Source organism: Lepus europaeus, chromosome 10 (assembly GCF_033115175.1).
Source record: "Lepus europaeus isolate LE1 chromosome 10, mLepTim1.pri, whole genome shotgun sequence".
NCBI lineage: Eukaryota > Metazoa > Chordata > Mammalia > Lagomorpha > Leporidae > Lepus > Lepus europaeus.
The window spans coordinates 64,264,375-64,287,745 of NC_084836.1; the positions used below are offsets into that span (position 1 = coordinate 64,264,375).

The 23,371-nt window shown below is 54.4% G+C and overlaps 2 protein-coding genes across 10 annotated transcripts in view; one reads left to right on the top strand and one right to left on the bottom strand.

Moving 5' to 3' along the window:
• The window catches only part of BAZ2A (bromodomain adjacent to zinc finger domain 2A), a 37,486-nt gene extending 24,862 nt beyond the window's left edge, over window positions 1–12,624 (top strand). For 4 of the 5 annotated variants that reach the window (XM_062203428.1, XM_062203430.1, XM_062203432.1 and 1 more), the window contains 22 exons: window positions 418–526; window positions 697–798; window positions 952–1,162; window positions 2,437–2,534; window positions 2,847–2,912; window positions 3,110–3,343; window positions 3,436–3,690; window positions 4,024–4,238; window positions 4,467–4,541; window positions 4,721–4,898; window positions 4,993–5,052; window positions 5,228–5,372; window positions 6,433–7,097; window positions 7,215–7,437; window positions 7,520–7,675; window positions 7,775–7,926; window positions 8,086–8,375; window positions 8,483–8,615; window positions 8,701–8,847; window positions 9,466–9,692; window positions 9,816–9,959; window positions 10,058–12,624. In XM_062203428.1, the coding sequence (XP_062059412.1) occupies window positions 418–526; window positions 697–798; window positions 952–1,162; window positions 2,437–2,534; window positions 2,847–2,912; window positions 3,110–3,343; window positions 3,436–3,690; window positions 4,024–4,238; window positions 4,467–4,541; window positions 4,721–4,898; window positions 4,993–5,052; window positions 5,228–5,372; window positions 6,433–7,097; window positions 7,215–7,437; window positions 7,520–7,675; window positions 7,775–7,926; window positions 8,086–8,375; window positions 8,483–8,615; window positions 8,701–8,847; window positions 9,466–9,692; window positions 9,816–9,959; window positions 10,058–10,223 (4,051 nt within the window). In that variant the 3' untranslated portion in view covers window positions 10,224–12,624. The remainder of the gene's footprint in view (window positions 1–417; window positions 527–696; window positions 799–951; window positions 1,163–2,436; window positions 2,535–2,846; window positions 2,913–3,109; window positions 3,344–3,435; window positions 3,691–4,023; window positions 4,239–4,466; window positions 4,542–4,720; window positions 4,899–4,992; window positions 5,053–5,227; window positions 5,373–6,432; window positions 7,098–7,214; window positions 7,438–7,519; window positions 7,676–7,774; window positions 7,927–8,085; window positions 8,376–8,482; window positions 8,616–8,700; window positions 8,848–9,465; window positions 9,693–9,815; window positions 9,960–10,057) is intronic. The other variant, XM_062203429.1, reaches the window with a different exon arrangement.
• A 342-nt stretch (window positions 12,625–12,966) lies between these two features.
• RBMS2 (RNA binding motif single stranded interacting protein 2) overlaps window positions 12,967–23,371 on the bottom strand; it is a 57,263-nt gene continuing 46,858 nt past the window's right edge. The window contains exons 7-14 of one of the 5 annotated variants that reach the window (XM_062203436.1): window positions 23,136–23,245; window positions 22,781–22,827; window positions 22,521–22,614; window positions 18,975–19,052; window positions 18,549–18,659; window positions 17,534–17,614; window positions 17,229–17,313; window positions 16,347–16,636 (exon numbers count right to left, since the gene is read on the bottom strand). In XM_062203436.1, coding sequence (XP_062059420.1) covers window positions 17,233–17,313; window positions 17,534–17,614; window positions 18,549–18,659; window positions 18,975–19,052; window positions 22,521–22,614; window positions 22,781–22,827; window positions 23,136–23,245 — 602 coding nt within the window. In that variant the 3' untranslated portion in view covers window positions 16,347–16,636; window positions 17,229–17,232. Of the gene's footprint in view, window positions 16,823–17,227; window positions 17,314–17,492; window positions 17,615–18,548; window positions 18,660–18,974; window positions 19,053–22,520; window positions 22,615–22,780; window positions 22,828–23,135; window positions 23,246–23,371 lie in introns of those variants that run through there. The other 4 variants (XM_062203434.1, XM_062203435.1, XM_062203433.1 and 1 more) reach the window with 4 other exon arrangements.

The following is a 23,371-nucleotide window of genomic DNA, read 5'->3' on the forward strand; positions in this document are numbered from 1 at the left end:
TGGCCTGCGTAGTCGTTTCATGCAGTCAGCGTGGATCTCACTCTGTTGCCTGCCTCCCCATCCTCTGTCCACTCTGTGCCCTTAGGCCTTCAGCTCTAGAGTGGAAACTCAGTGATGGCCCTGAACGGCGTCGGGGAGGGCTTTCTGGCTGCTTAGTTGTCTGCCTTTGTGGAAAAGAGGGGTGGCGGTCTTTCAGAGCCGGGGCATTTTGCTGCGTCGCTTTCCTCCTGAGGGTTTGCGGATTTTTGTAGTTCAGTCTGCCTTTTAATCAAGCTTGTGTGTCCTGCAGCACTTGTATTTGCATGCAGTTCTAGTGAGACAGATGCGGAGGGTCTGCTCAGTGGGCTTGCTCCTGGGTGGCATGGGGAGTGAGTAGGGGTGTGACCTGGCGACAGGGCCCGTGTGCTTCTCTGGCAGGTGGCGGAGAGAGGTGCGCATCAAGAAGGGCAGCCACCGATGGCAGGGGGAGACATGGTATTATGGCCCCTGTGGGAAGCGGATGAAACAGTTTCCAGAAGTGATCAAGGTAATGTGGCTTTTATGGGCTTTTTAAAGGAAGCACAGACTCCTTTCCTTGCGCCCAGTAACAGCAGGCTGGCATTGTCTGCTCCAGGGCCTGTTCTGCTTGTGGTATTGCTTTCCAAAGGCATGATAGGGCTGTGACTTCATTAATGTTGCTTTACTTCCTCCTTGTAGTATCTGAGCCGCAACGTGGTACACAGTGTCCGCCGTGAGCACTTTAGCTTCAGTCCCCGTATGCCTGTTGGAGATTTCTTTGAAGAGAGAGACACACCAGAGGTACAGACTCAAGGGTTTATATATGCTTCTGTCACTGAGAAAGGTAGTGGACAAGCTGCAGCTTCGTGTAGGGTTTGGGGATTCTGGGAGGCACTGACTGGTTCAGAAGGCCTAGCAGATTCCTTCCTGTAATGGTCTCCCTCTCTCCCTTAGGGCTTGCAGTGGGTACAGCTCTCAGCCGAAGAGATTCCTTCCAGGATCCAGGCAATTACTGGCAAACGAGGCCGACCTCGAAACACTGAGAAGTCTAAGACTAAGGAAGTTCCCAAGGTGAAACGGGGCCGAGGTCGGCCCCCCAAAGTCAAAATCCCTGAGCTATTGAATAAAACAGATAACCGCCTCGTAAAGAAACTGGATGCCCAAGGTACAGTGGTATTTCTTACTGTGGGATTCCGCTCCTTTCGTGAGGTACCTGAAGCATTGCCTGGGTTCCCCAGAACTGGGACTGCCATTATCTGGACAGAACGAGTCTGAGTCAACTCTCTCTGGAATGCAGCATCTGGGTCCCAGCCCTTTGGGTACTACTTCTCTAACCCGCTTCTTCCTTGAGTTGCTCTGCCCCTAGATGTGGTTACATAGCCCAAAGGAGAGGCCTTCTGTACCCCTTGTTACTCATTCTGCAGCTCCACACTTGCCTGATTGCAGCTGTACCCTCTTACCCTGCTCGTTACCACCTTCATGGGGATTCAGGATTCACATCTGAATTCAGAAGATAATCAGCTCTATGTTAGTAGGATAGAGAGGTGGGAAATGTCTGGGTTTTCTTCAGTAAATACTGCATTTACTCATTTAGTGTGAAGAACAGGAAAACATTGAGTCTTTGGATTCTCATTCAGAGTTCAGCTCTGCCATGTTCTTCTGACTGTAGGAATGAGAACAAGTCTGATGTTGAGCGGATGCTTTAAGTGCTTCATCTGCCCATGCTAGATCTGACTTAGAGGATTGCCACGTAGAAGTAGGGTGGTGTTTCTATACCAGAAACAAGAATATGCACTGTTAGGTTGAAAACATCAATTTGGAAATGCCCTGTTGTTTGCAAAAATTATACTTCAATATTCAGTTTTTCAGAAAGGAAGAAATTCAGATGGTTTAGTGGCGCGAGACTTAGGAACTGACTGTAAGCGACGCCACGTCAGGGTTAGTGTGGCTGTAGTGAGGCGTCTGCCTTTTCGTCTGGTGTATTCTGGGTTTGTTGGTACCTTTGTCCGCTGCCCTCCTCTCCGGTAGTGTGGCCTTCTGTTTCCGTTCTCAGTTCCCTCTGCTATCAAGTCTGGGTTATTGCCCTTGTTGGGTAGCCTGGGAGAGAGACAGGCCAGAAGGCTACTCTGCCATTGTGGCTTCTTTTCCATCAGCAGGACCCCTTCCAAAGCAGTCCGATTGGAGCCAGGGGTTGCTGCTTCTGGGCAGGAGATGCCATTTGAGTTCTTTGTGCCACCTCCGTAGCAGGTGCCTCACCTACATTTTTTCTCCCAACATTTTATTATGTATACTTTAAAGTTAAAAAAAAAAAAAAAAAAAACTCTAGATTCTTCAGGGTGCTGCTTGGGAGGCCAGCTTTGTGACAGGTGTGTGCTGCCCTGGATGCCAGGGACTCATCGTCCTGTCTCACTTGTTTACTTTTTCTTTCTGCCTTCACAGAAACACTGAGCGAGGAGGATAAAGCGAAAATCAGTAAAAGCAAGAAGAAGATGAGGCAAAAGATACAACGGGGAGAGTGCCAGACCACCCAAGGGCAGGTGAGGACATCAGTGGTGGTGCACTGGTCACTTTGCCCACAACCTGCTTCATCTTTTTTTCCATCTCCCACATCTGCCACCCCTGTATAGCAGCACTTCCATTACCCTGAAATTTCTTGGCCTTGATTTTAGCGAATTGGCTTGTTCAAGAAAATGCGGACACCTCCAAGGTGAGGGAAGGATCCGTTGCCAGCCTGTCATCCCATCGCTCGCCTCTCCTTCAGCAACTTTGTCTGTGTTTGAATCCTAGCCTGTGCAGAGATGCTTTCAAGAGTTTTGAGGAGAAATGACATCTTCCTTTATGGTTTACAGGCCAGAAACAAGCGGAAACAAGAGACCAAGAGCTTAAAGCAGAAGGAAGCTAAAAAGAAACCCAAGGTAAGTGCGTATACACATTTGCTGAATATAATTTTGAAGCCACTGCACCGATAATTTGTGCCCCAGTCTTGCTTTGTAGTTGCATTTGTAGTTGCATTTCTGGGCTCTCTCTCAGGCTGGGAAAGACCAGGACCAGGACAGGGTGGTGACTGGTGTCTTCATGGCACTCTTGGTTTCTCTCTGCTTTGGGTGTGTAGGTTGAGAAAGAGAAAGTAAAGACAAAGCAGGAAAAACTAAAGGAAAAAGTCAAGAGGGAAAAGAAAGAGAAGGTGAAGCTGAAGGAAAAGGAGGAGGTGGCCAGAGCCAAGCCAGCGTGTAGGGCAGACAAGAGCGTGGCCACGCAGAGGCGCCTGGAGGAGCGGCAGAGGCAGCAGATGATCCTGGAGGAGATGAAGAAGCCCACAGAGGACATGTGTCTGGCTGACCACCAGGTAAGAGGGGAGGGACTCTGTTAGAGGCAGAGCTTCAGGAACAGCACTCACGGGATGTGTGACAGATGTCCTTGCTGCTTCTGCCCCTCCAGCCTCTGCCTGACTTCTCCCGCATCCCTGGTCTGACCCTGCCCAGTAGGGCATTCTCAGACTGCCTGACCATCGTGGAGTTCCTGCATAGCTTCGGCAAGGTGCTGGGCTTTGACCCTACCAAAGACGTGCCTAGCCTGGGGGTGCTGCAGGAGGGACTTCTCTGTCAAGGTGACAGCCTGGGTGAGGTGCAGGACCTGCTGGTGCGGCTCCTGAAGGCTGCCCTCTGTGACCCCGGCCTGCCCGCCTACTGTCAGGTGAGCCCAGCTCCTCGGCAGCTGGGAGGGCCCAAGGGCCAGCCCTCTATCGTCTTAGTTTCGCTTTTTCTTTAAGTTCCTCCTGCGGAACAACTAGAGGAGATACAGAGCTTTCATTTCTGTTCTCCTTCTCTTTCCTTCTCTTCCTCTCTCCTTATTTTGTCCATTTCCCTTTATTTTATTCCTTTTCTTTTGTATTCTTCCTTCGTAGTCAGTCTTCACCTTGTCCTGTCTTGATCCCATAGCATTCTGCTGTGTTTTACTGTTCCAGGTTCATGTGTCTCAATTTGTTTCTCTTCCCTCCTCACTCCCGTTATGCTCTCCTCCACACAGTCCCTAAAGATCTTGGGGGAGAAGGTGTCTGAGATCCCCCTGACCAGAGACAACGTGTCTGAGATCCTGCGCTGCTTCCTCATGGCGTACGGCGCAGAGCCTGCCCTCTGCGACAGCCTGCGCACACAGCCTTTCCAGGCCCAGCCCCCACAGCAGAAAGCAGCTGTCCTGGCTTTCCTTGTGCATGAGCTCAACGGCTCCACCCTCATCATCAAGTGAGAGGCTGGGGGTGTCACAGTGGGCTGGGAGAGGGGCTGGCCTCCCAGGAGTCCTGGGGTGACGTGGATTCATTGCTGTGTTCTGAAGATGCCCAAGGCACTTGGCACTGAGTCTCGTTGCCCTCCTTGCCCTCTGGGTTCTAGGCTGAGACTCCATGTTCAGCTGCAGCCCCTTCCCTGTGCTGCCACTTTCGCCTCTCAGTCCCATTCCCTGTTCTCCTGCAGTGAGATCGACAAGACTCTGGAGAGTATGTCCAGCTACAGGAAAAACAAGTGGATCGTTGAAGGTCGGCTCCGGAGGTAGGGACAGGACTGAGCCTGGAGAGGGTGGGCCGTAGCCAGAACCTCTGCCTGGAGTGCGATGCCCTTGCTCCTTCCTCCCGTGGGTTTGGGCTTGCTGAGGCTCTGAGTGGCCTAGAGTCTGGGTCTGTTAGCGGTTCCTCAGCACGGTTTCCTTTACTCTCCTCATCTGTCTCCAGACTGAAAACTGCTCTGGCTAAGCGAACTGGGCGCTCCGAGGTGGAGATGGAGGGTCTAGAGGAGAGCCTGCGAAGGAGGCGCAGTTCTCGGATCATGGAGGAGACCAGTGGCGTGGAAGAGGAGGAAGAGGAGGAAGCTGCCGCCGTCCATGGCCGCAGGGGTCGGAGGGATGGAGAGGTACTGGCCAAAGACCAAGGAAAGTGGAAGTGGGAAAACAGATTATTTCTCTTTTTTGAGTTCTTTTTCTCAGTGTCCTCTTGTCTCTCTGCAGGTTGATGCCACAACATCTAGCATCCCAGAGCTAGAGCGCCAGATAGAGAAACTCAGCAAGGTACTGTGCGTGCTGCTCTGGGAGCTGGGGGTATGTGTGGGGCGGGAAGTGATTCCCTTCGGAGCTGGGCCCAGGTGGTACTGATTGTATAGGAACTGAGCTGTTAACATTTCTCCCGTGTCACTTCGGAAGTGTGGTTTTTATTTGTTGTCTTCCTTTTCCACTGCCTACCCAGCGTCAGCTCTTCTTTCGCAAAAAGCTGCTACATTCATCTCAGATGCTTCGGGCAGTCTCCTTGGGTCAAGACCGATACAGACGGCGCTACTGGGTGTTACCATATTTGGCTGGTATCTTTGTGGAAGGAACAGAGGGGAGCTTAGGTAGGTGTGTGGGGGGAGGCAGAAGGGGAGAGCCTAGATTCTGAATCCTGTCTGACAACAAAAGTTACACAGTTTGTTTTGCTCTACCCGGTAGTCTTGGGTCCTTCATTTCATGAGAATCGGTATAGGGATTAAGAGCGCAGGCACTGGGCCAGTTGTCTTGCCTACCTGTGAGCGTGCACCACACGGAAGCACACCTGGGTTTGATACCCGGCTCCAGCTCTGTCTTCTCGCTTAATGCCAATGCACATTCTGGGAGGCGGTGCTGATGGCTCAAGCAGTTGGCTTCCTGCTAAGTTTGTGGAAGACCTAGATTGAGTTTCCTGCTTTTGGCTTCAGCCTAGCCCAGCCCCAGCCTTTTTGGGCATTTGGGCAGTGAACCAGCCAATGTGGGCTCTGTCTCTGTCAATCTAATTTTCTCTCTGGAGTAAGATTGCTCACCTCTTCCATTTACCAGCTGTAGGCTTCAGTATGTCATTTGTGGAGGTCGTTCATGAGGCTGGGAGAACAATAACATGAGTTAATACTCTTCGAATACTACTTAACAGAGTTGGTTCTCAGTAGATGCTGGCTTATGATCTGTTGCTGCTTACTTTGGAGGAAAGTATTTCTTTTCCAAATGCTGTATTTATTGATATAAGCTGTTCTTATTCCAAGAGAAAATGAAAGTATATACTATGTTTATTTATTTATTTATTTTTTAATCTGAAAGGCAAAGAGACATAGCTCTCATCTGCTGGTTCACTTCCCAAATGCCTGCAACAGTCAGGGCTGAGCCACACTGAAGCCAAGAGCCAGGAATTCAACCTGTATTTTGCACGTGGGGGCAGAGGCTCAAGTACTTGAGCCATTACCACTGCCTCCCTGGTGCAGATTGGGGGGGAGCTGGGATTGGGAACAGAGCCAGGACTTGAACCCTAGCACCCCAGTATGGAATGTGGACTGCCCAAGTAGCATCTTTACTCCTGTACCAAATGTCTTCTCCATCCTGGTTTATGTACCTTCTTTCTTTCCCGTTATATAGCTGTATGTGTCTTAAGGTCTTTGCTTCTCTTTGTAGTTCCTGAGGATGCTATAAAGCAGGAAACGGAGTCCTTGAAGGTGGCAACCCATCCTCCACCCAACCCTGTGCTCTTCTCTGTGAAGAGGGAGCCTGGTGGCTCCAGCACGGCTGCCAGTTCTCCTGCCCGGGCCCGAGGCCGACCTCGAAAAACTAAGCCTGGGTCTCTGCAACACAGACCCCCGAAGTCCCCTGCCAGAGGACAGGATTCAGAAGAGCCCCAGGCCCAGCTTCAGCTGGAGGCTCAGCCCTGTGCCCAGCTTCAGGCTCCTGCCCAGCCCCAGCCCCAGCCCCAGCCCCAGCTGTGTCCTCAGCCCCATAATGGATTCCTGGAGCCAGAAGGCTCCCCCGTGTCCCTGGGTCAGAGCCAGCATGATCTCAGCCAGTCGGCCTTCCTGTCTTGGCTGAGTCAGACTCAGAGCCATGGCTCCCTGTTGAGTAGCTCAGTCCTCACACCTGATAGCAGCCCAGGAAAACTAGACCCAGCCCCGTCACAGCCCCTGGAGGAGCCGGAGCCTGAGGAGGCTGGATCCAGTCCTGATGTTCCAGCACCCTGGTGTAACTTCCCAGCCCCGACGCCATGCCATGCCGCCCCGACCCCGCCCCCTGCAGGTTCCGAGGACCAGCCCGCACCCTCCCCTCAGCTGCCTGCCTCCTCCAAGCCAGTAAGTAACCAGCACTAGTGGTAGGTGCTTCATCTTGCCACAGGCTCCGTTGCCTGAAGTTGAGGGGGCTCAGAAGCATGGACACGCCCTCATTCCCATGTTCTGTCCTGTCCCCAGGGCAGCAGAGCCAGTGCTGCCAGCTCCTGTTCTCCGGTGCAGTTCTCTTCTACCCCTTGCCCTGGGGTGGCCGCCAAGAGGCGAGCAGGAGACGCTGGAGAGATGACACAGAGCCCCACAGAGCTGGGACAACTGAAACGGAGAGGGAGGCCTCCCAGTAAGTTCTTCAAGCAGATGGAGCAGCGTTATCTAACCCAGCTGACAGCCCAGCCTGTGCCCCCTGGTGAGTGACCTGGAAGTGGCCTGGAGGAGGAGTGACATCTGCTTCCTGCCCTGCCGGTCACATCCATGTGCTCTGCCCACAGAGATGCGCTCGGGCTGGTGGTGGATCCGGGATCCTGACGTGGTGGACGCCACGCTGAAGGCCCTGCACCCCCGCGGCATCCGCGAGAAGGCACTCCACAAGCACCTCAGCAAGCACAGGGACTTCCTGCAGGAGGTCTGCCTGCGGCCCTCAGCCGGCAAGTAGAGCCCGCCGGCGCCCGCCTGGGGAGCCCGGCCCGTGGGCAGCTGCCGTGGGCAGCGGCCTGATGGCCTCGCCTCTGCCCCTCCCTTCTCAGACTCCATCTTTGAGCCCTGCCAGCTGCCTGCCTTGCAAGAAGGGATTCTCAGCTGGTCCCCCACAGAGAAGACCTATGAGACAGACTTAGCCGTGCTTCAGTGGGTGGAGGAGCTAGAGCGGCGAGTCGTCCTGTCGGATCTGCAGATTCGGGTACCGTGGGGCTTGCTCTGGGCGGGGAGGGTCTTCATCCCTTGTTCAACCATTTGCAAAAGCCCCGAGTGCCCACTTGACAATGACCTAATGTTCCTTTTCTTCCCCTGTCCGGTTTCCTTCTGTATAATGAGTTTTATTCCTCTCTCTGGCAACAAGGGCTGGACATGCCCGAGCCCAGACTCGACCCGTGAGGACTTGGCCTACTGCGAGCACCTGCCTGACTCCCAAGAGGATATCACATGGAGGGGGAGGGGCAGGGAAGGACTGGTACCGCAGCGTAAAGCCACCAACCCGCTGGACCTGGCCGTGACACGGCTGGCCGCCCTGGAGCAGAACGTGGAGCGGCGCTACCTGCGGGAGCCTCTCTGGCCGGCGCATGAGGTGGTGCTGGAGAAGGCCCTGCTCAGCGCACCCAATGGTGCCCCTGAGGGCACCGCCACAGAGATGTGAGTGTCTCCCACTCCCCCAGTCTTGCTCCTGGAGAGAGAAGGGGTGCGTTCTCCCTTCAGTGGATCCCGCTCCTCACCCAGGGGTCACCATCTTCTTCCTCCAGATCGTACGAGATCACCCCTCGCATTCGGGTGTGGCGCCAGACGCTTGAGCGGTGCCGGAGCGCAGCGCAGGTGTGCCTGTGCCTGGCCCAGCTGGAGCGCTCCATTGCCTGGGAGAAGTCTGTCAACAAAGTGGTAAGAGGGGGCAGCCGCACTGGGGAGGGTCGCTGGCAGGTGGAGGCCTGAAGCCTCACTCGGCCTCCTCACAACCTTGATCCAGACCTGTCTAGTTTGCCGGAAGGGTGACAACGATGAGTTTCTTCTGCTTTGTGATGGGTGTGACCGTGGCTGCCACATTTACTGCCATCGGCCCAAGATGGAAGCTGTCCCAGAAGGAGACTGGTTCTGTGCTGTCTGTCTGGCCCAGGTGAGGCTTCTGTTCCTTCAGGGCCCTCCCGTTTACTACCAGTCCTACAAAGGACCCTATCACACCCTCGGTCTTTGCAGCCTCGGTGGCACGAGACCTGGGTTCTAGTCCTCCTTAGGATGTGTTACTTCTGTGGCCTCAGCTGCGTCCTCTATAAAGTGGGCATAATCAACCACCTTCCATGTAGATTCACGTGCTGGCTTCTGTGTGAAAGGATTCTTTTCTTTTCAAGATTATTTATTTGAAAGGCAGAGAAAGAGAGAGGTCTTCCATCCATTGGTTCACTCCCCAGTTGGCCGCCAACAGTCAGGGTTGGGCCAGGCTGAATCCAGAAAGCAGGACCTCCATTCCAGTCTCTCTCGTGGCTGGCAGGAAATTAAATATTTGAGCCATCTTCTCATGCTTCCCAGGTGCAGTAAAGCAGGGAGCTGGATTGAAAGCGGAGTGGCCAGGACTTGAACCGGGCACTCCGGTATGGGATCCAGGTGTCCCAGGTGGCAGTTTAACCTGCTGTGCCACGACACCAGCCCCTGTGAAAGTGTCTGGATTCCCATGACCTGGAGGGCACGCAGTGTACGGTGCCAGCGGTGGCTGCTTTTACCTTCTTCCCATCCTCAGCAGGTGGCGGAGGAATTCACTCAGAAGCCTGGTTTCCCAAAGCGAGGCCAGAAGCGGAAAAGCAGTTACCCGCTGAGCTTCTCCGAGGGGGATGGCCGCCGGCGCCGGGTGCTGTCCCGGGGCCGAGAGAGCCCTGCGGTGCCTCAGCTCTCAGAAGAGGGGCTGTCTCCGTGCAAGCGGCGGCGGCTGTCAATGCGGAACCACCACAGCGATCTCACGTTTTGCGAGTGAGTTGAGCGAATTCTGGGAACAGCTGGCTGTACGTACCCTGCCAGAGCCCAAGGGCTGGGTGGGCTGCGGCTGTCCACATGTGTCCTGAGACGGAGCTGTGGCTGTTCTTGTGGCGCCAGGATTATCCTGATGGAGATGGAGTCCCATGATGCAGCCTGGCCGTTCCTGGAGCCTGTGAACCCTCGCTTGGTCAGTGGGTACCGGCGCATCATCAAAAACCCTATGGACTTTTCTACCATGCGGGAGCGACTGCTCCGGGGCGGGTGAGTAGGTGTCAGCGGCGCACACACACACACACACACATACCCGCTTCTTCACCGCAGCTCTGAGCCAACTCCCGCCCCCCCCCCACCCCGCCCAGGTACACCAGCTCCGAGGAGTTTGCTGCAGACGCCCTCCTGGTCTTTGACAACTGCCAGACCTTCAACGAGGACGACTCTGAAGTGGGCAAGGCCGGGCACATCATGCGCCGCTTCTTTGAGAGCCGCTGGGAGGAGTTTTATCAGGGAAAACAGGCCAATCTGTGAGGCGAGGGAGGCGGGGTGGCCCCGCCCACCTTCCAAACAAACAAACCTGCCATTCTCAACTGCTGATGCTGCCCTGGGTCAGGCTAAGTCAGATAATCCTGATTTTGGACCCTGCCCACGGCAGCACCCACATCCTCTTACCCCGCACCCATCTCCCTTCCTCCTCCTGCTCCTCAGATAAGAGGGGCAGAGGTGAGGTCCTTCTGGACTGAAAGCCAAAAAAAGAAAAATAATTTCTCCTTTCTGTTTATTTCCTACTTAAACATGGGAGGGGGAGAGAAGGCCCCGCTTCCTCCTCCTGGCCCCACCCCCTCCCTGTACGCGCCCCAGCATCCTGGGGCTATTTAACAATAGCAATAGTTCTAGTGAATGTGTGAAACCGAGAAACACTCTGTACTGTGTGCGGACCCGCAGTGACGGCCAGTAAGTGGACTTACTCCCAGTGTGTCGAGCCGGACCCCGGGCCCTGGACATGCTGCTTCCATGTTCAGTCTTTTCCTGCTCCTCACTTGCTCTCGAGTTTTTCTTTTCCTTCCCCTCTGCCCTCCATTTTTCAAATTTTCTCTCGTCCAATAATGGAAAACTATCGTGTACGGGTTCTTCCCCTCCTCTCTCCCACTTCTTACCCTGCAAAGGAAAAAAGAAAAGTTCGGAGGCCCCCGTCTTTCTGTCCTCTTCCTGCCGTGGCTGTCCTCCACGCTGAGTTTCCAGCCTTCTCTGAAACTCGGCAGCTGGGAGAGGGGCGGCGGCGCCTGGGCTTTCCCGCCTCCTCCCCAAACCTCCCGCTCGGGAACTCCTCAGGGACAAGTACTGCTGAGTTTGGGCACACCCCAAGATGAAGGCCAGAGAGCAGTTAACTGGCCTCAGAGCGAGTGCTGAGAGTGTGTGTGTGTGTGTGTGTGTGAGTGTGTGAGAGATGGGGGGAAGGAGGGGATGCTGTGACTGCTGGGATCCCATTCAGTTTCCCCAGATACCTGTTTTTATCCCTTTTCCCGTCGTCTCAAACTATTGTTTGTTTTCTTTGTCTTTGGGAAACCACAGGAACAAGCGCTCTGGGGACAAGGCTGTTTCCCTCCTCTCTCCTGGTCCCTCTGTTCCAGCCTCTTCAAACTGTGCAATCTTTCAGCAGGAGCTCCCTCCTCAGAGGCTTTGAGTTTTAAGCTTTTGCAGGGAGAGGGCTAGAACTGGATCTTTCCAAAATCTCTTGAGCTTCTGTGGGTTTAGTTGTGCTTTCTGCCCCATCCCCCAGCAGCAGAGCCCCCGGAGCACAGGAGAGGGCAGGGGGAAGCCCTGGGTCTACCACTGCCCCGCAGGGCCAGTGCCCAAGTTAAGCCCCCAGCAGGTGAGAGGAAAGCGCCTAAGTGCACGTGATAGCCATGGGCCCCGGCCGGCCCCCCGCTTTCCTGCTCAGCAGAGCGCCTCCCGTCGGAGATTACGGGTACTTGCACTGGGGAGGCCGCTGCTCCCTTGGTGGGGGAGGGTGCCGGGCGGGGCAGTGTGGGCTCAGGCAGCCCCTCCCTCTCCTGTATGTCCCTTCTCCCCCATAGCCTATTTCTAAAGTCGCCTTTTCTGTCAGATAGACCTCAAAACTTTTAACTTTATTTGAAATTTTTGTTTTTTGCTTTTAAATAAGAGGTGGATTGAAGAATATTTGAATTGACTTTATATTATGCATAAATATTTATATTTTATCTAAGTAACTGCGCTGTAACAGACTTTGTGTTGGCCAGCTGTTTGGGCTGTTGGAGCGGGGGCTCCTCCACCCAGGCTTCCCCGGCGGCGCCGCGCCAGCCCGCTCTCCTCGCAGGGGAGGGGAGGCGGAGGGCCTGGCGGCTCCGGCTCTGTGTCCCCCCCCCCCCCCCGCCCACCTCTTTCCCTAGGGACCAGGCACTCTTCAGGTGGGGGGGGTTCCTCACCTCAGGTTTGAAGGGGGTGGGGAGCGGGGATGATCACAGGGGCCATTTCTCAGTTCTCTTTCCTCATCCTTACCACCCCTTGAGCTAGGTGGGTTTTCTCTTCTTGACGATAAGGAGTATTCGGTAGGGAAGACAGGTGAAAAAGACAAGCCACCCTGCCCTCTGTTTCCCCTCCCCCATCAGTCTGGTAACAGGAAGAAACCACACCATCGACACCAACAAGTTTCCACGTTCCTTTTACAACAAAAGGGACTGACTTTTTATATAACCAAATGTGGTGTTTTAGTGACTTTTTGATAATGTACAGTTTTTTGTGAATTTAAATTTATTTCTTTCTATATTTTTAGGACCAATCTCATTTTTAATAAGGTTAAAAAAGGAAAAAAAAAGTCTAGAGAAAGACTCCTGTTTTTGCCATGTGATGTTCCACAAGTGCAGCTGTAGAAAGTGCTTGTCAGTTGAATAAAAACCACATTTGATAGAGAGTCCCGGCCTCTGTGTGTTCATCTTGCGCATGGGCTGGCACCCAGGCCTCGGGGGAGGTCTGCCTGTCTCCGTGGGCGGGGTCGGGCGGCTGTACTGCTGAACCTCCCCACTAGGCCTTTTCTGTTAGAGGGCTTCTCAAAGGATCCCCACTTCACCCGCCCGGCACGCACGGAGGCAGCCTGAAGTGAGTGAGGTCACTGGGCAGAGTGGGGGCGGTGTGCCTGGCTCCTGCCTTCTTGGGAGCCGCGGCCTTAGCTTCCTAAGCTGCTGTCCGTGTTTCTGGAGTAGCAGAGTACCGGCCCGTCACCAGCTTCCCACCTCCTAACCATGGAGAAGGCACCAAGATGTGAACTTTTTTATTAAAAAATAAGGCAAAACACAGGTCTGTCAAATTGTAGGACAGCAATGTGAGAAGACCAGGGGGTCAGAAAAGCTACAGGGCCAGCGCTGGCATAGAAATGAAAAGACTGGAAAATGAAAAAAAAAAAATGCAGAAGCTGCTTATTTCCTGTCCAAGGCGGTAAGTGCAGGCGACAGGCTGCTGGCCCCCCCAGAAAGGCCGGGCAGGGCTTTGGCGTGGGGATGCCAGTGATGAGCTGGACGCCTGGGCCCTGCGGAGGGAGGGTAGGGTGCCCGATTACCTTCTCCCTCCTCCGCTGTGTTCCTGGGGGCGACGCCAGGCACGCCCAGCCTGCCCAGCCCATTCTAGGGTGAGGAGGGAGCTAACCTCTTGAGAGACCTTCCAGAAGAAACAGCCAGTGGTCATTTCCTAGCCCCCAGTTTCCCACCCTTAGGAAGAGGACAGTGAAGAGATGAGTGAATCAAGTGCCCGGGAGGCTGAGGTAGATGAGTAACTAGGACGAGGAAGCTGGATCTGCCTGAATGGCGGTAAATTGGGTGACCGCCCTGAGGGTGAGACACAGCTCTGTCCAGGGCTGCTTTTAGCTGCTGAGAGAGGACTCGCCACAAGGGCAGCTGAGAGTGGAGTAGTGTGGACAGACCGGAAACGCAGGTAGCACAGTCATGGAGTCGTTGGTTTAAAGGGGAATCGGGACGAATCGGTAGGTGGCGCAAGATCTAGGACCACAGGCCTCAGCCTGGCTTTAGCGACACCCACGTTCTCTGAAGCCCACTGATTCAAGCAGATCCGGGGCAAGTGTGGACCTGGACCTCATCACCAGCCCAAGCTCTCGGCGCCCGAGGTGAAGCAGCCCTTCAACAGTGCAGTGCTGCCGCTTGACCAACAGTGCAGTGCTGCCGCTTGACCAGCAGGTGGGGCGTGTGCACAAGGGAGCACCAGTGGTTTCCTTTTCTAAAAGCCTTAGTCCCTGTGGGGACCTCGCCACGTTCCACCGAGGGCTCTCCCAGCATCCTCACCCACAAAGTGATGGCCCGCCACGGGTTACCCACTGGAACAGCAAGGAGTGAGTGCTGGAAACACCGGAGGCGCAGTGGGAGGTGCCGGAGCTCCTGCGGCAGCAAGTTAGGGCAGACAGGAGATGGACCAGGGCCCAGGCGGCCTGAACCAGCACAGCCTGTGGAGCGGCAGTGGTAAAGCCAGGTTTTCATCCTTGGCACAGGCAGCAGCATCCAACCACCGTACCGACAAGCACGGTCACCACACCAGGGCCGCTGGGCTTCCTAGACGGGGCAGCTCCAAATCCGTTGGCTAAAAACACTCTGGAAAAATAGATGTCCTCCCTGCCATTCCACCTCTTCCTAACCTCCCCACTGCCCTCTGGGAGTCCAGTCAGCCTAGGGTCTGAGTTTCACCTCCGAGCCTGAGAAGAGCAGCGGCAACCCAGGCATGAGGCGGGCCAGCCAGGCTTGTGGCCTGGTGAGGGGCCACACCATCTGCTGCGCGCCCTTTGAAAACAGGAAAGCACAAAGTACTAAGAGATCTTAAGGCTGAATCGTAACGAGCTGGGGCAAGAGACCAGGGACAGAGAGGAGAGTGGGAGCGGGCCCGTCAGGCTGGGCGGCTTTGGGCAGGCCACTTCCCCTCTGCTCCATGCTCTCCTGCAACAGGGCCTGGAAGCCAAAAGCACCAACAAGGAGTTCCTCTGCGCCCCCAGCCCTGGCGACCACCTCAGGCCCCCCATCACCGCCCAGGCCCGAATGAGACCCTCGGACTCCAGCAGGTCCGTTCCCGTGAGAGCTCCCGGAGGTGACTTGACAATTGAAAGCAGAACAGATCGTGACCATTTGAACATTTTTAAATACAGAGAAAAGGGGCAGGAGCAGGGGTTCCGGGAGGCGGAGGAGCGCTGGCAGTGCTGCGACAGGCCCCACGCACCCACCTCCTCAGCTCGCTGCCTGCCAGCCTCCATCAGGGTCCCCGATGTGTTTGTCTCTCGAAGGCACTGACAAGGAAGCAGCTATGCGGCGCTTTCCTTGACTGAGGCTAGAGACAGAACTAAGGCTCACCTGCTCAGCCAAATCCTTCTAGAAGGCTGCTGAGCTTGGGGCTGCCTCACCCCGGGTAAGCCCTTCTGTGAGGAACATCTCGGCCTTTACATCCTGGGTGGGGTCAGGGGGCACTGGCGGATGCCTGGCGGGGGCGGGGGCACGCTGGGCTCTTGCTCCCAGCGCCTCTTTCCCCCTCCACTGTTTGACTTTGCCAAGGCCTGGCAGACAGGCACGTGCCTGGAAGTGAAGGGAGCAGAATTCTTCTCGCCAGGCAAGGCAGCGACCAGGGAAGACGGCAGCAGGGCCTTGCTCCCCGCAAGCCAAGCCATGGCTTCCTCCTGGGCGCGGGCCTCACAGGGGACGGCCAGAGGGAGGAACTCGGGCTCGGACTTCCCATGCTGCTCCCTGTTGTCCTTCCACAAGAAGGAAACTGCTTGCTGATGGCCTGGGCCCAAGCTTGGGGAAGGGGTCCACACACGGTTCTAGAGCTTTGCCCTTCCCCACCCCCATGACCAAGTGTGTGCGGGTGCAGCAGCCGCAGCCTTCTGAGGCCGGCTCCTGCTGGACGCACGGGGGTCACAGGTCAGAGCCTGAGAAGTCAAGGATCCCACGGCTGTCCCTCCAAGCCAGGTACATGGATGTGTGAAGGCACGCGGTGTCCAGAGCTGGGCTGGGGGTCTTCCCCACCCCAGAGAGCAGGGACAACCCTGGGTCAAACTCTTTCAGCTTTGGCATGAGGGATGACATCTGGGGCCAGAGACGTCTTTGCTGTCCCGTGCTCTGCAGGCTGCCAGCAGCACACACCCCCGGCCGCAGATCCCCCGTGGACGGAGGCTGTGCCGCAGGGAGCGCAGGGAAGAGGGGCCGGGAGACGTCCAGAGGCAGGGAGGCAGGTGTAGAAAGACCTTTGCTCAGGTGGCGTCGGCTGGTGTGAGAAGCATCAGTCAGAGGCCGGGCGAGTCCGTCCTGGAACGGTCTTCAGCCCCTTGGGCCCACAGGTGGCTTCCAAAGGCTGCAGTTCGTCTCGCGCAAGAGCCTTGGTGCTGTGTCCACGTCCTGAAGCCCAGATGGACGCCTCACCCGGGAAGAGCAGCAGCTTCCGTCACCTCGTTCCATGCCCAGCTCCCCCAAATTCCACAAGAAGTTTCATTCACAAAATAAGCCCACAAAATTAAAGACTGAACAAAGGTAGCGGAGGCGACTCGGCTGTATGGGAGAGAAAAATGACCAACCTGGAGGAGAGAGACGGCACAGCGCGCGAGGAGGGCCCACGGGGCGGGGGCAGGGGTGCACGTTAGCAGCCCGCACCGTGTCCCCAAACACGCATGCATCCACGAAGTCCAGGGCGGCACACAGCAAGCGGGGCTCCCTCGTCCATGTCCTAGCACCACAGCTTTCTGGGTTTTCTTAAAGATACAATGACAAATCAAAAAGGCCTCCGAAAATCATCCCAATACATACAAAACAGGTTTTTTCGGCTGGCGCTGCAGCTCACTAGGCTAATCCTCTGCCTGCGGTGCCGGCACCCTGGGTTCTAGTTCCGGTTGGGGTGCTGGATTCTGTCCCGATTGCTCCTCTTCCAGTCCAGCTCTCTGCTGTGGCCTGGGAAGGCAGTGGAGGATGGCCCAGGTCCTTGGGCCCTGCACCCACGAGGGAGAACAGGAGGAAGCACGTGGCTCCTGGCTTCAGATCGGCACAGCGCACTGGCCACAACACACCAGCTGTAGCGGCCACTTGGGGGGTGAACCAACGGAAAAAGGAAGACCCTTTCTCTCTCTCTAACTCTGCCTGTCAATAAATAAATAAATAAATAAATAAATAAAAACAAAAAACAGGTTTTTTCATGGGGAGGAGCTGCTCCAGCTGAGCTCTTTGGTGGAGGGGAAAAACCCACAGCGTAGCTACAAGGGGACAAAAAGCTTTCTTTGCAGAAGGAAAAATGCATTTTGAACCCTGAGACTGCAGCACAAGTGAGGGCCCCCCAACCCCCATGGCCAAGTAGACGGTGCAGAGGGCGGGGCGCCCAGGCCCACAGAAGACAGTGGCCGCAGCTAGCGCTCTGCGGCGTGACAGACCTGTGTCTGGAGAAATTCATTTCTGTCTGACCTGGCAGGGAGCGGGAACCTAAAGGAGGCACAAACCAGGGAGGGGAGGGAGGGGCCCCATCTACGGTCTCCCCATGCGCGGGGCTTACCCAGTTACTTGGAGAACTGGAAAGAATAGACCCCAGGGTCAGAGGGGGCATCCACTGCCACTTGGCTCTGCTGGCCGCTGCTATCCTGTACCATGCCCAAGAACAAGAGTCAGCTCACGCCTCCCACCGAGGCACCCTGCCTGGACCACCTCTCCACACTCAGCTGCACCAGCATGCACACTGCCCCACCCCCCAGAGCTCAGGGCAGCCTCTCTGCGCCCCGCAAGAGGAAGGCCCTGAGCAGGGGAACCTGCCTCTGCTCACCTCCCTTAGCCTCAGTCCAGAGAGGCGACGAAGGCCCTTACCTCCACCGACACACTGGATGAGGGCACCGGGGCGTACTGGGGGATGTAAGCGCCCTGCAGGGCCGCTGCCGCGGGCACGTACTAGAACGAAATACCAACAGGCTCAGGGCAAGGCCTCTTGGCAACGTTGGAGGCTTAAAAAACAAATAAACAAACAACAAAAAAACCCGAAGCCCTGATGCCTGTGTTCTACCTCCAGAGCCCTGGCTTCTTAAAGGCGCGCCAGGCCATCTAAAGCGCACTGTGGCTTAGATACTTCCACTGCAGGGCTTTCTCCCTCCTTCCTGCTCCTCCTGCTTCTCCTGGGTCTGCTGCCTGCTCTGCCCTGAAGCCCTCCTGTGTGGGCCAGGAGGCAGCAGACACAAGAAACTGAATGAATGTCACCCACTCTTCCGCTAACTCCCGAGTAGTTGGTGAGAACGTCCAGGAAATGAATTTGAACACTTAAACTCACATAGGAGAGAAACATCATCAGTGAGTTTTGTGAACCAACAAGCAAGGTAGGCTGCAGGGTGGAGGGGTTGCGTTCCCAGCATCTGGACAATCAGTTTATCTCCTGTTCTGAGCGTTCCCCTAACGATGCTTAAGTAAGTCCACCATCACTCCTAAGTATCTAGGCTGAAGGGCATCACAGATGTTCCCTCTCCTGCAGGACCCAGTAATCAGAAATCTCCGCTTTGGGCTGGCCCTGGGGTGTGGTGGCTTAAGCTGCTGCCTGTGACGCTGGCATCCCATATGAATACCAGTTTGAGTCCTGGCTCCTCCACCTCTGATCCAGCTCCCTGCTAATGTGTCTGGGAGAGCAGCAGAAGATGGCCCAAGTATTTGGGCCCCTGCCACACATATGAAAAATTCAGGTGGAGTTCCTGGCTCCTGGCTTTGGCTTGGCCCAGCCTAGGCCACTGTGACCACATGGAGAGTGAACTAGCAGATAGAAAATCTGTCTCTGTCATTCTGCCTTTCAAAAAGGTAAACATACCTTAACAACCGAAAAGAAAAAAGCATGCCACTTTACCGTGCCTGTGCTGCCAAGGGAGAGGTGGCCCAGTTGCTGGGCCAGAGGTCCCACCATGGAGGTCGGCGGCAGTGAGACGGGGTGATCCATCCCTGGCGTCAGGACCGAGCCCTAGAGGCAAGGACAGCACCAGCGGTCAGCAGGCAGCACCCCGGGAAGCCACCTAGAGCACTGACTGGCGGCGACCAGGCCCGCTGAAGACAGAGAAGACATGTGAGCAGCAACCCGGCTCTGGAGCAGGAGCAGGCGCTCTGCCGCCCGTCTGGAGAGCCCCAGCCTCAGAATCACACACACAGAATTTAAGGTTTTAGAGGTGGGCTGCACAGGGACTGAGCGAGAACTCACACCCACATCTGTCATCAAAGCCCACTGTTTTTCTCTACAGCACATCGCCTCTTTTGCTTCTGCCCGCTTCTGAACACTCACCGAAGGCTGCATGAGGTACGACTGGTGGTGCATCCAAGACGGGGTGGGCACTTGCAGAGGAGACGTCTGGCTCACTCTCTAAGGCAAGCGAAGACAAACAGAAATGTTAATTCTCCAGAAACTACTCTTCAGCCCAGTGACCCACAATGTTCTGCAAAGCCCAAACAAGTTGGAATCCTTCCCTCAGAAAATACAAACATTAAGAGTAAATACTTAGGGGCTGGCACTGTGGCGTCAAGGCTAAAGCCGCCACCTGCAGAGCCAGTATCCCATATGGGCACCAGTTCAAGTCCTAACTGCTCCACTTCTAATCCAGCTCTCTGGGAGCTGGCCTGCTATGGCCTGGGAAAGCAGAAGAAGATGGCCCAAGTGCTTGGGCCCCTGCACCCATGTGAGAGACCTGGATGAAGCTCCTGGCTCCTGCCTTCAAATCAAACCCAGCTCCAGCCATTGTAGCCATCTGGGAAGTGAATCAGCAGATGGAAGATCTCACTCTCTGTCTCTGCCTCTAACTCTGCCTCTCAAATAAATAAATCTTTTATTGGCAACTCTTCCAACTAAGTGACCCCATTGAAAAATGGACAAAAGAGGTGAGTGTTTAGCCTAGCAGTTAAGATACTGGTTAAGGGGCTAGCATTGTGGTGCAGCGGTGAGTGCCAGCTCAAGTCCCAGCTGCTCTGCTTCTGACCCAGCTCATCACTCTGCTGCTTTCCCAGGCACATTAGCAGGGAGCTGGATTGGAAGCGGAGCAGCTGGGACTTGAGCCAGTGTTCATATGGGATGCCAGCTTTGCAGGTGGTGCCTCAACCCACTGTTCCACAATGCGTGCCCTAATAATAGTTAAATCTTAAAAAAAAAAAACAAAGACACTGGTTATGAGGCTCACATTCCACATCAGAGAGTACATGGGTTCCAGTCTTGGTTCCAGCTCCTAACTCCAGAGTTTTTGTAATGAAGCCCCTGGAAGCAGTGGTGCCTGCTCAAGTGAGGGGGTTCCTGCCATCCATGTGGGAGATCTGAGTGAGTTCCCAGCTGCCAGCTTGCACCAGGCCTGGGCCCACCACTGGCTGTGGCAGGCCTGTGGGGAGTACACCAGTAGGTGGTGTACTTTCCTGTCTGTGTATGTCTTAAACGACTTTTTAAATGGGCAAAATATTTAAACACTCATCTGAGAATGATACACAAATGTCCAATAAACATGAAAGAGACTCAAATTAAAAAAACCAACAACAGCATATAGCACTTCAAACTCATGAGGAAGGCTGACATTAAAACGACATTACTGGTGGGGGCCGCGCCGTGGTGCAGGTTAATCCTCCGCCTGCAGCACCGGCATCCCATATGAGCACCTGTTCTAGTCCTGGCTGCTCCTCTTTCAATCCAGCTCTCTGCTGTGGCCTGGGAAAGCAGAAGATGGCCCAAGTGTTTGGGCCCCTGCACCCTTGTGGGAGACCAGGAAGAAGCTCCTGGCTTCGGATCAGCACAGCTCCAGCCTGTCTCTCTCTCTCTCTCTGTAACTCTGCCTCTCAAATAAATAAAAATCTTAATAATAAAAAAAAGACACTGTTGGTGGGGATGTAAAAATGGTGCAGCCACTTCAGGGACCACTTTGACAGAGACTCAAAATAGTGACTGTGTAACCCAGCGATTCCACTCCTAGGTACAACCCAAGTGAAATGAAAAGGTATGTCCACACAAAAACACGTACACAAGTGTTCACAGCAGCCAAAAAGGGGGCAATTCAGACGGCCGCCTGATACATGGATAAACAAAATATACCACACTCACACCATGGAATATTTTCAGCTAAAAAAATGAATGAAGTACTGACCTTGCTACGTGAAAGAAATCAAACACAAAACAGCATGCGTGGTGGGGCTGAGGCAGTGGTGCAATGGTGAGAGCCACCGCCTGTGATGCCTGTAGGGACCCAAGGACCTGGGCCACCTTCCACGGCTTTCCAAGGCACATTAGCAGGGAGCCGAATGGGGAGTGGGGCAGCTGGGACATGAACTGGCGCCCATATGGGATGCCGGCACTGCAGGTGGAGGCTTTACCTTCTATGCCACAGAGCCTCCCCCCTTTTTTTCCCCAAAGTCCATGTGTTGTATGATTCCATTCATATGAAATGTCCTGAAAAGTCAAATCTATAGACACAGAAAGTGTATTACAGGCTGCCTGAGCATTTCAATTCAGCAGGGAAAGGATAGATTTCTTAATAATTTGGTGTTAGGACAACTAGTTACATGCAGTAAGAAAATACAATAGATGGGCCGGCGCCGTGGCTCACTTGGTTTAATCCTCTGCCTGCAGCGCCGGCACACCGGGTTCTAGTCCTGGTTGGGGTGCCGGATTCTGTCCCGGTTGCTCCTCTTCCTATCCAGCTCTCTGTTGTGGCCCGGGAGTGCAGTGGAGGATGCCCAGGTCCTTGGGCCCTGCACCCATATGGGAGACCAGGAGTAGGTACCTGGTTCCTGGCTTCGGATCGGTGCAACGCGCCGGCCGTAGCTGCCATTTGGGGGGTAAACCAATGGAAAAAGACCTTTCTCTCTGTCTCTCTCTCACTGTCTGATTCTGCCTGTCAAAAAAATATATATACATATATACACACATATGTATATATATACACATATGTATATATATGTGTGTGTATATGTATGTATATATGTGTGTGTATCTATATATAGATATAGATATAGATACACACACACACACACACACACTAGGACCCCTATGTTATGTCAGATTTAAGAACAGCTTCCTGGGGGACCGATGTTGTGGTCAGTAGGTTAAAAAGCCACTGCCTGGAACACCCGCACCCTGAATCAGAGCAGAGCCCATTTGAGTTCCAGCTCCTCTGCTTTCCATCTATGTCCCTGCTAATGCACTTGAGAAACAGAAGTGGTGGCTGCTGCCACCCACACGGGAGACCTGGACGGAGCGCTGGGCTCTTCCTGCGGCCTCGCCCAGCCCTGGCCATTGTAGCCATTTGGGGAGTGAACCAGTGGATGGAAGGTCTGTGTGTGTGTGTGTGTGTGTAACTCTGCCCCATTCTGAGTTTCTAATTCAGTAGATCTGGAGAGTCCCAAAATTTATGCTCTAGAAATTCCCAGGGGATTTCTAGATCTGGCTTTGATCTGGCACCATATTTTGAGAATCACTGACCTAAGACATTGTTAAAAGAGACAAAAATTTATTTCATATGGTCTAAGTTTTCTAAACTGAACTCCCCAAACTGTATACATTTGTGTACTTGCATATTTGTACGAAGAAAAGTATGGAAAATGCCATGTAGCAGGGAACTCACGTGGGTTTACTGTGGGGGTGGTGGAAGGGGCATAAGAGGGCCCCATGAGCAGTGTGTGTATAAATGTGAGCGTGGACACTGCTCCTACAGAGTGACTGCACTTTATATTTCTATGTTATTTGTGTGCAATATGTAGCAAGGAAACAAAACCCAAAACCCAAGTGGTTTCTTGCCTTACATTCCTTCACCTGAAACACAGTGGCAGAGAAAGACCCGCCCCACTCTGGGTACAAGCATACCTGATAGGGTGACCCGGGAGATGGAAGGTAAGGGGGGAGTGCAGCCTGAGCAAGCATCCTGCTGGAGGTGATGTTGTAGGGGGCAGGGTAGAACCTGCAGGAAGGAATGTCAATCAGTAATGAGTGACAGGAGTTGTGAGGTAAGGGCAGAGCCACTTCCTGCTAGCTAACTGGTACCTAAGAACCAGGATGACACCCTGAGTTCCTGGTCACGGCTCATGGTCATTTTCAGGTAGCCTGATGATATATAACACCCTTACCCATTCTGCAGAGCTGTGGTGGGGTCATAGGTCAAGGCCATCCCACCCTATAAAGAAAGAACACAGCATTTATATTGTGAGTGTTGAGTGAGAACAGGAGCCAGGCCAGAATGCAAGACTGGCAGTGTATTTTGTTCAACTGCTGAAGTCTGGACAAGTCTCACTACAGCTGCCGTGGAGTCTGCTGACTGTGCAGGCTGCGAAGCCCTGCATGAGACACATGCACAGTGAGGAGCCAGCACCTCTGAGGCACAGCTCTGGAGTTTGCCACCTGAGCTCACAGTTGTCACGCCACAGTCACTTCCATTCCACCTTCATGCCCTTGGCACTCCTCCTCCCTCTGAGGTCCTCTTACCATGTCTCCATTCCTTGGCCAGGCCCGTCCATTTTGCACAAATTTTCCTTGGTTCTGTCGTTTCTTTGGGCCGCCATCAGCAAATTTGCAAAGCAAAGGATCAGACGGGGCTGCCGAGAGAGAAGGCAGAAGAGCAGCTGAGACCCACCTCGCTCAGCCCCTCATTCTCGTGCAGTCTGCTCAGGGCGTTTCATAGAAGTCGCAGCTTGTGGCGCTCTCGGCCTGGCTCTCAGATG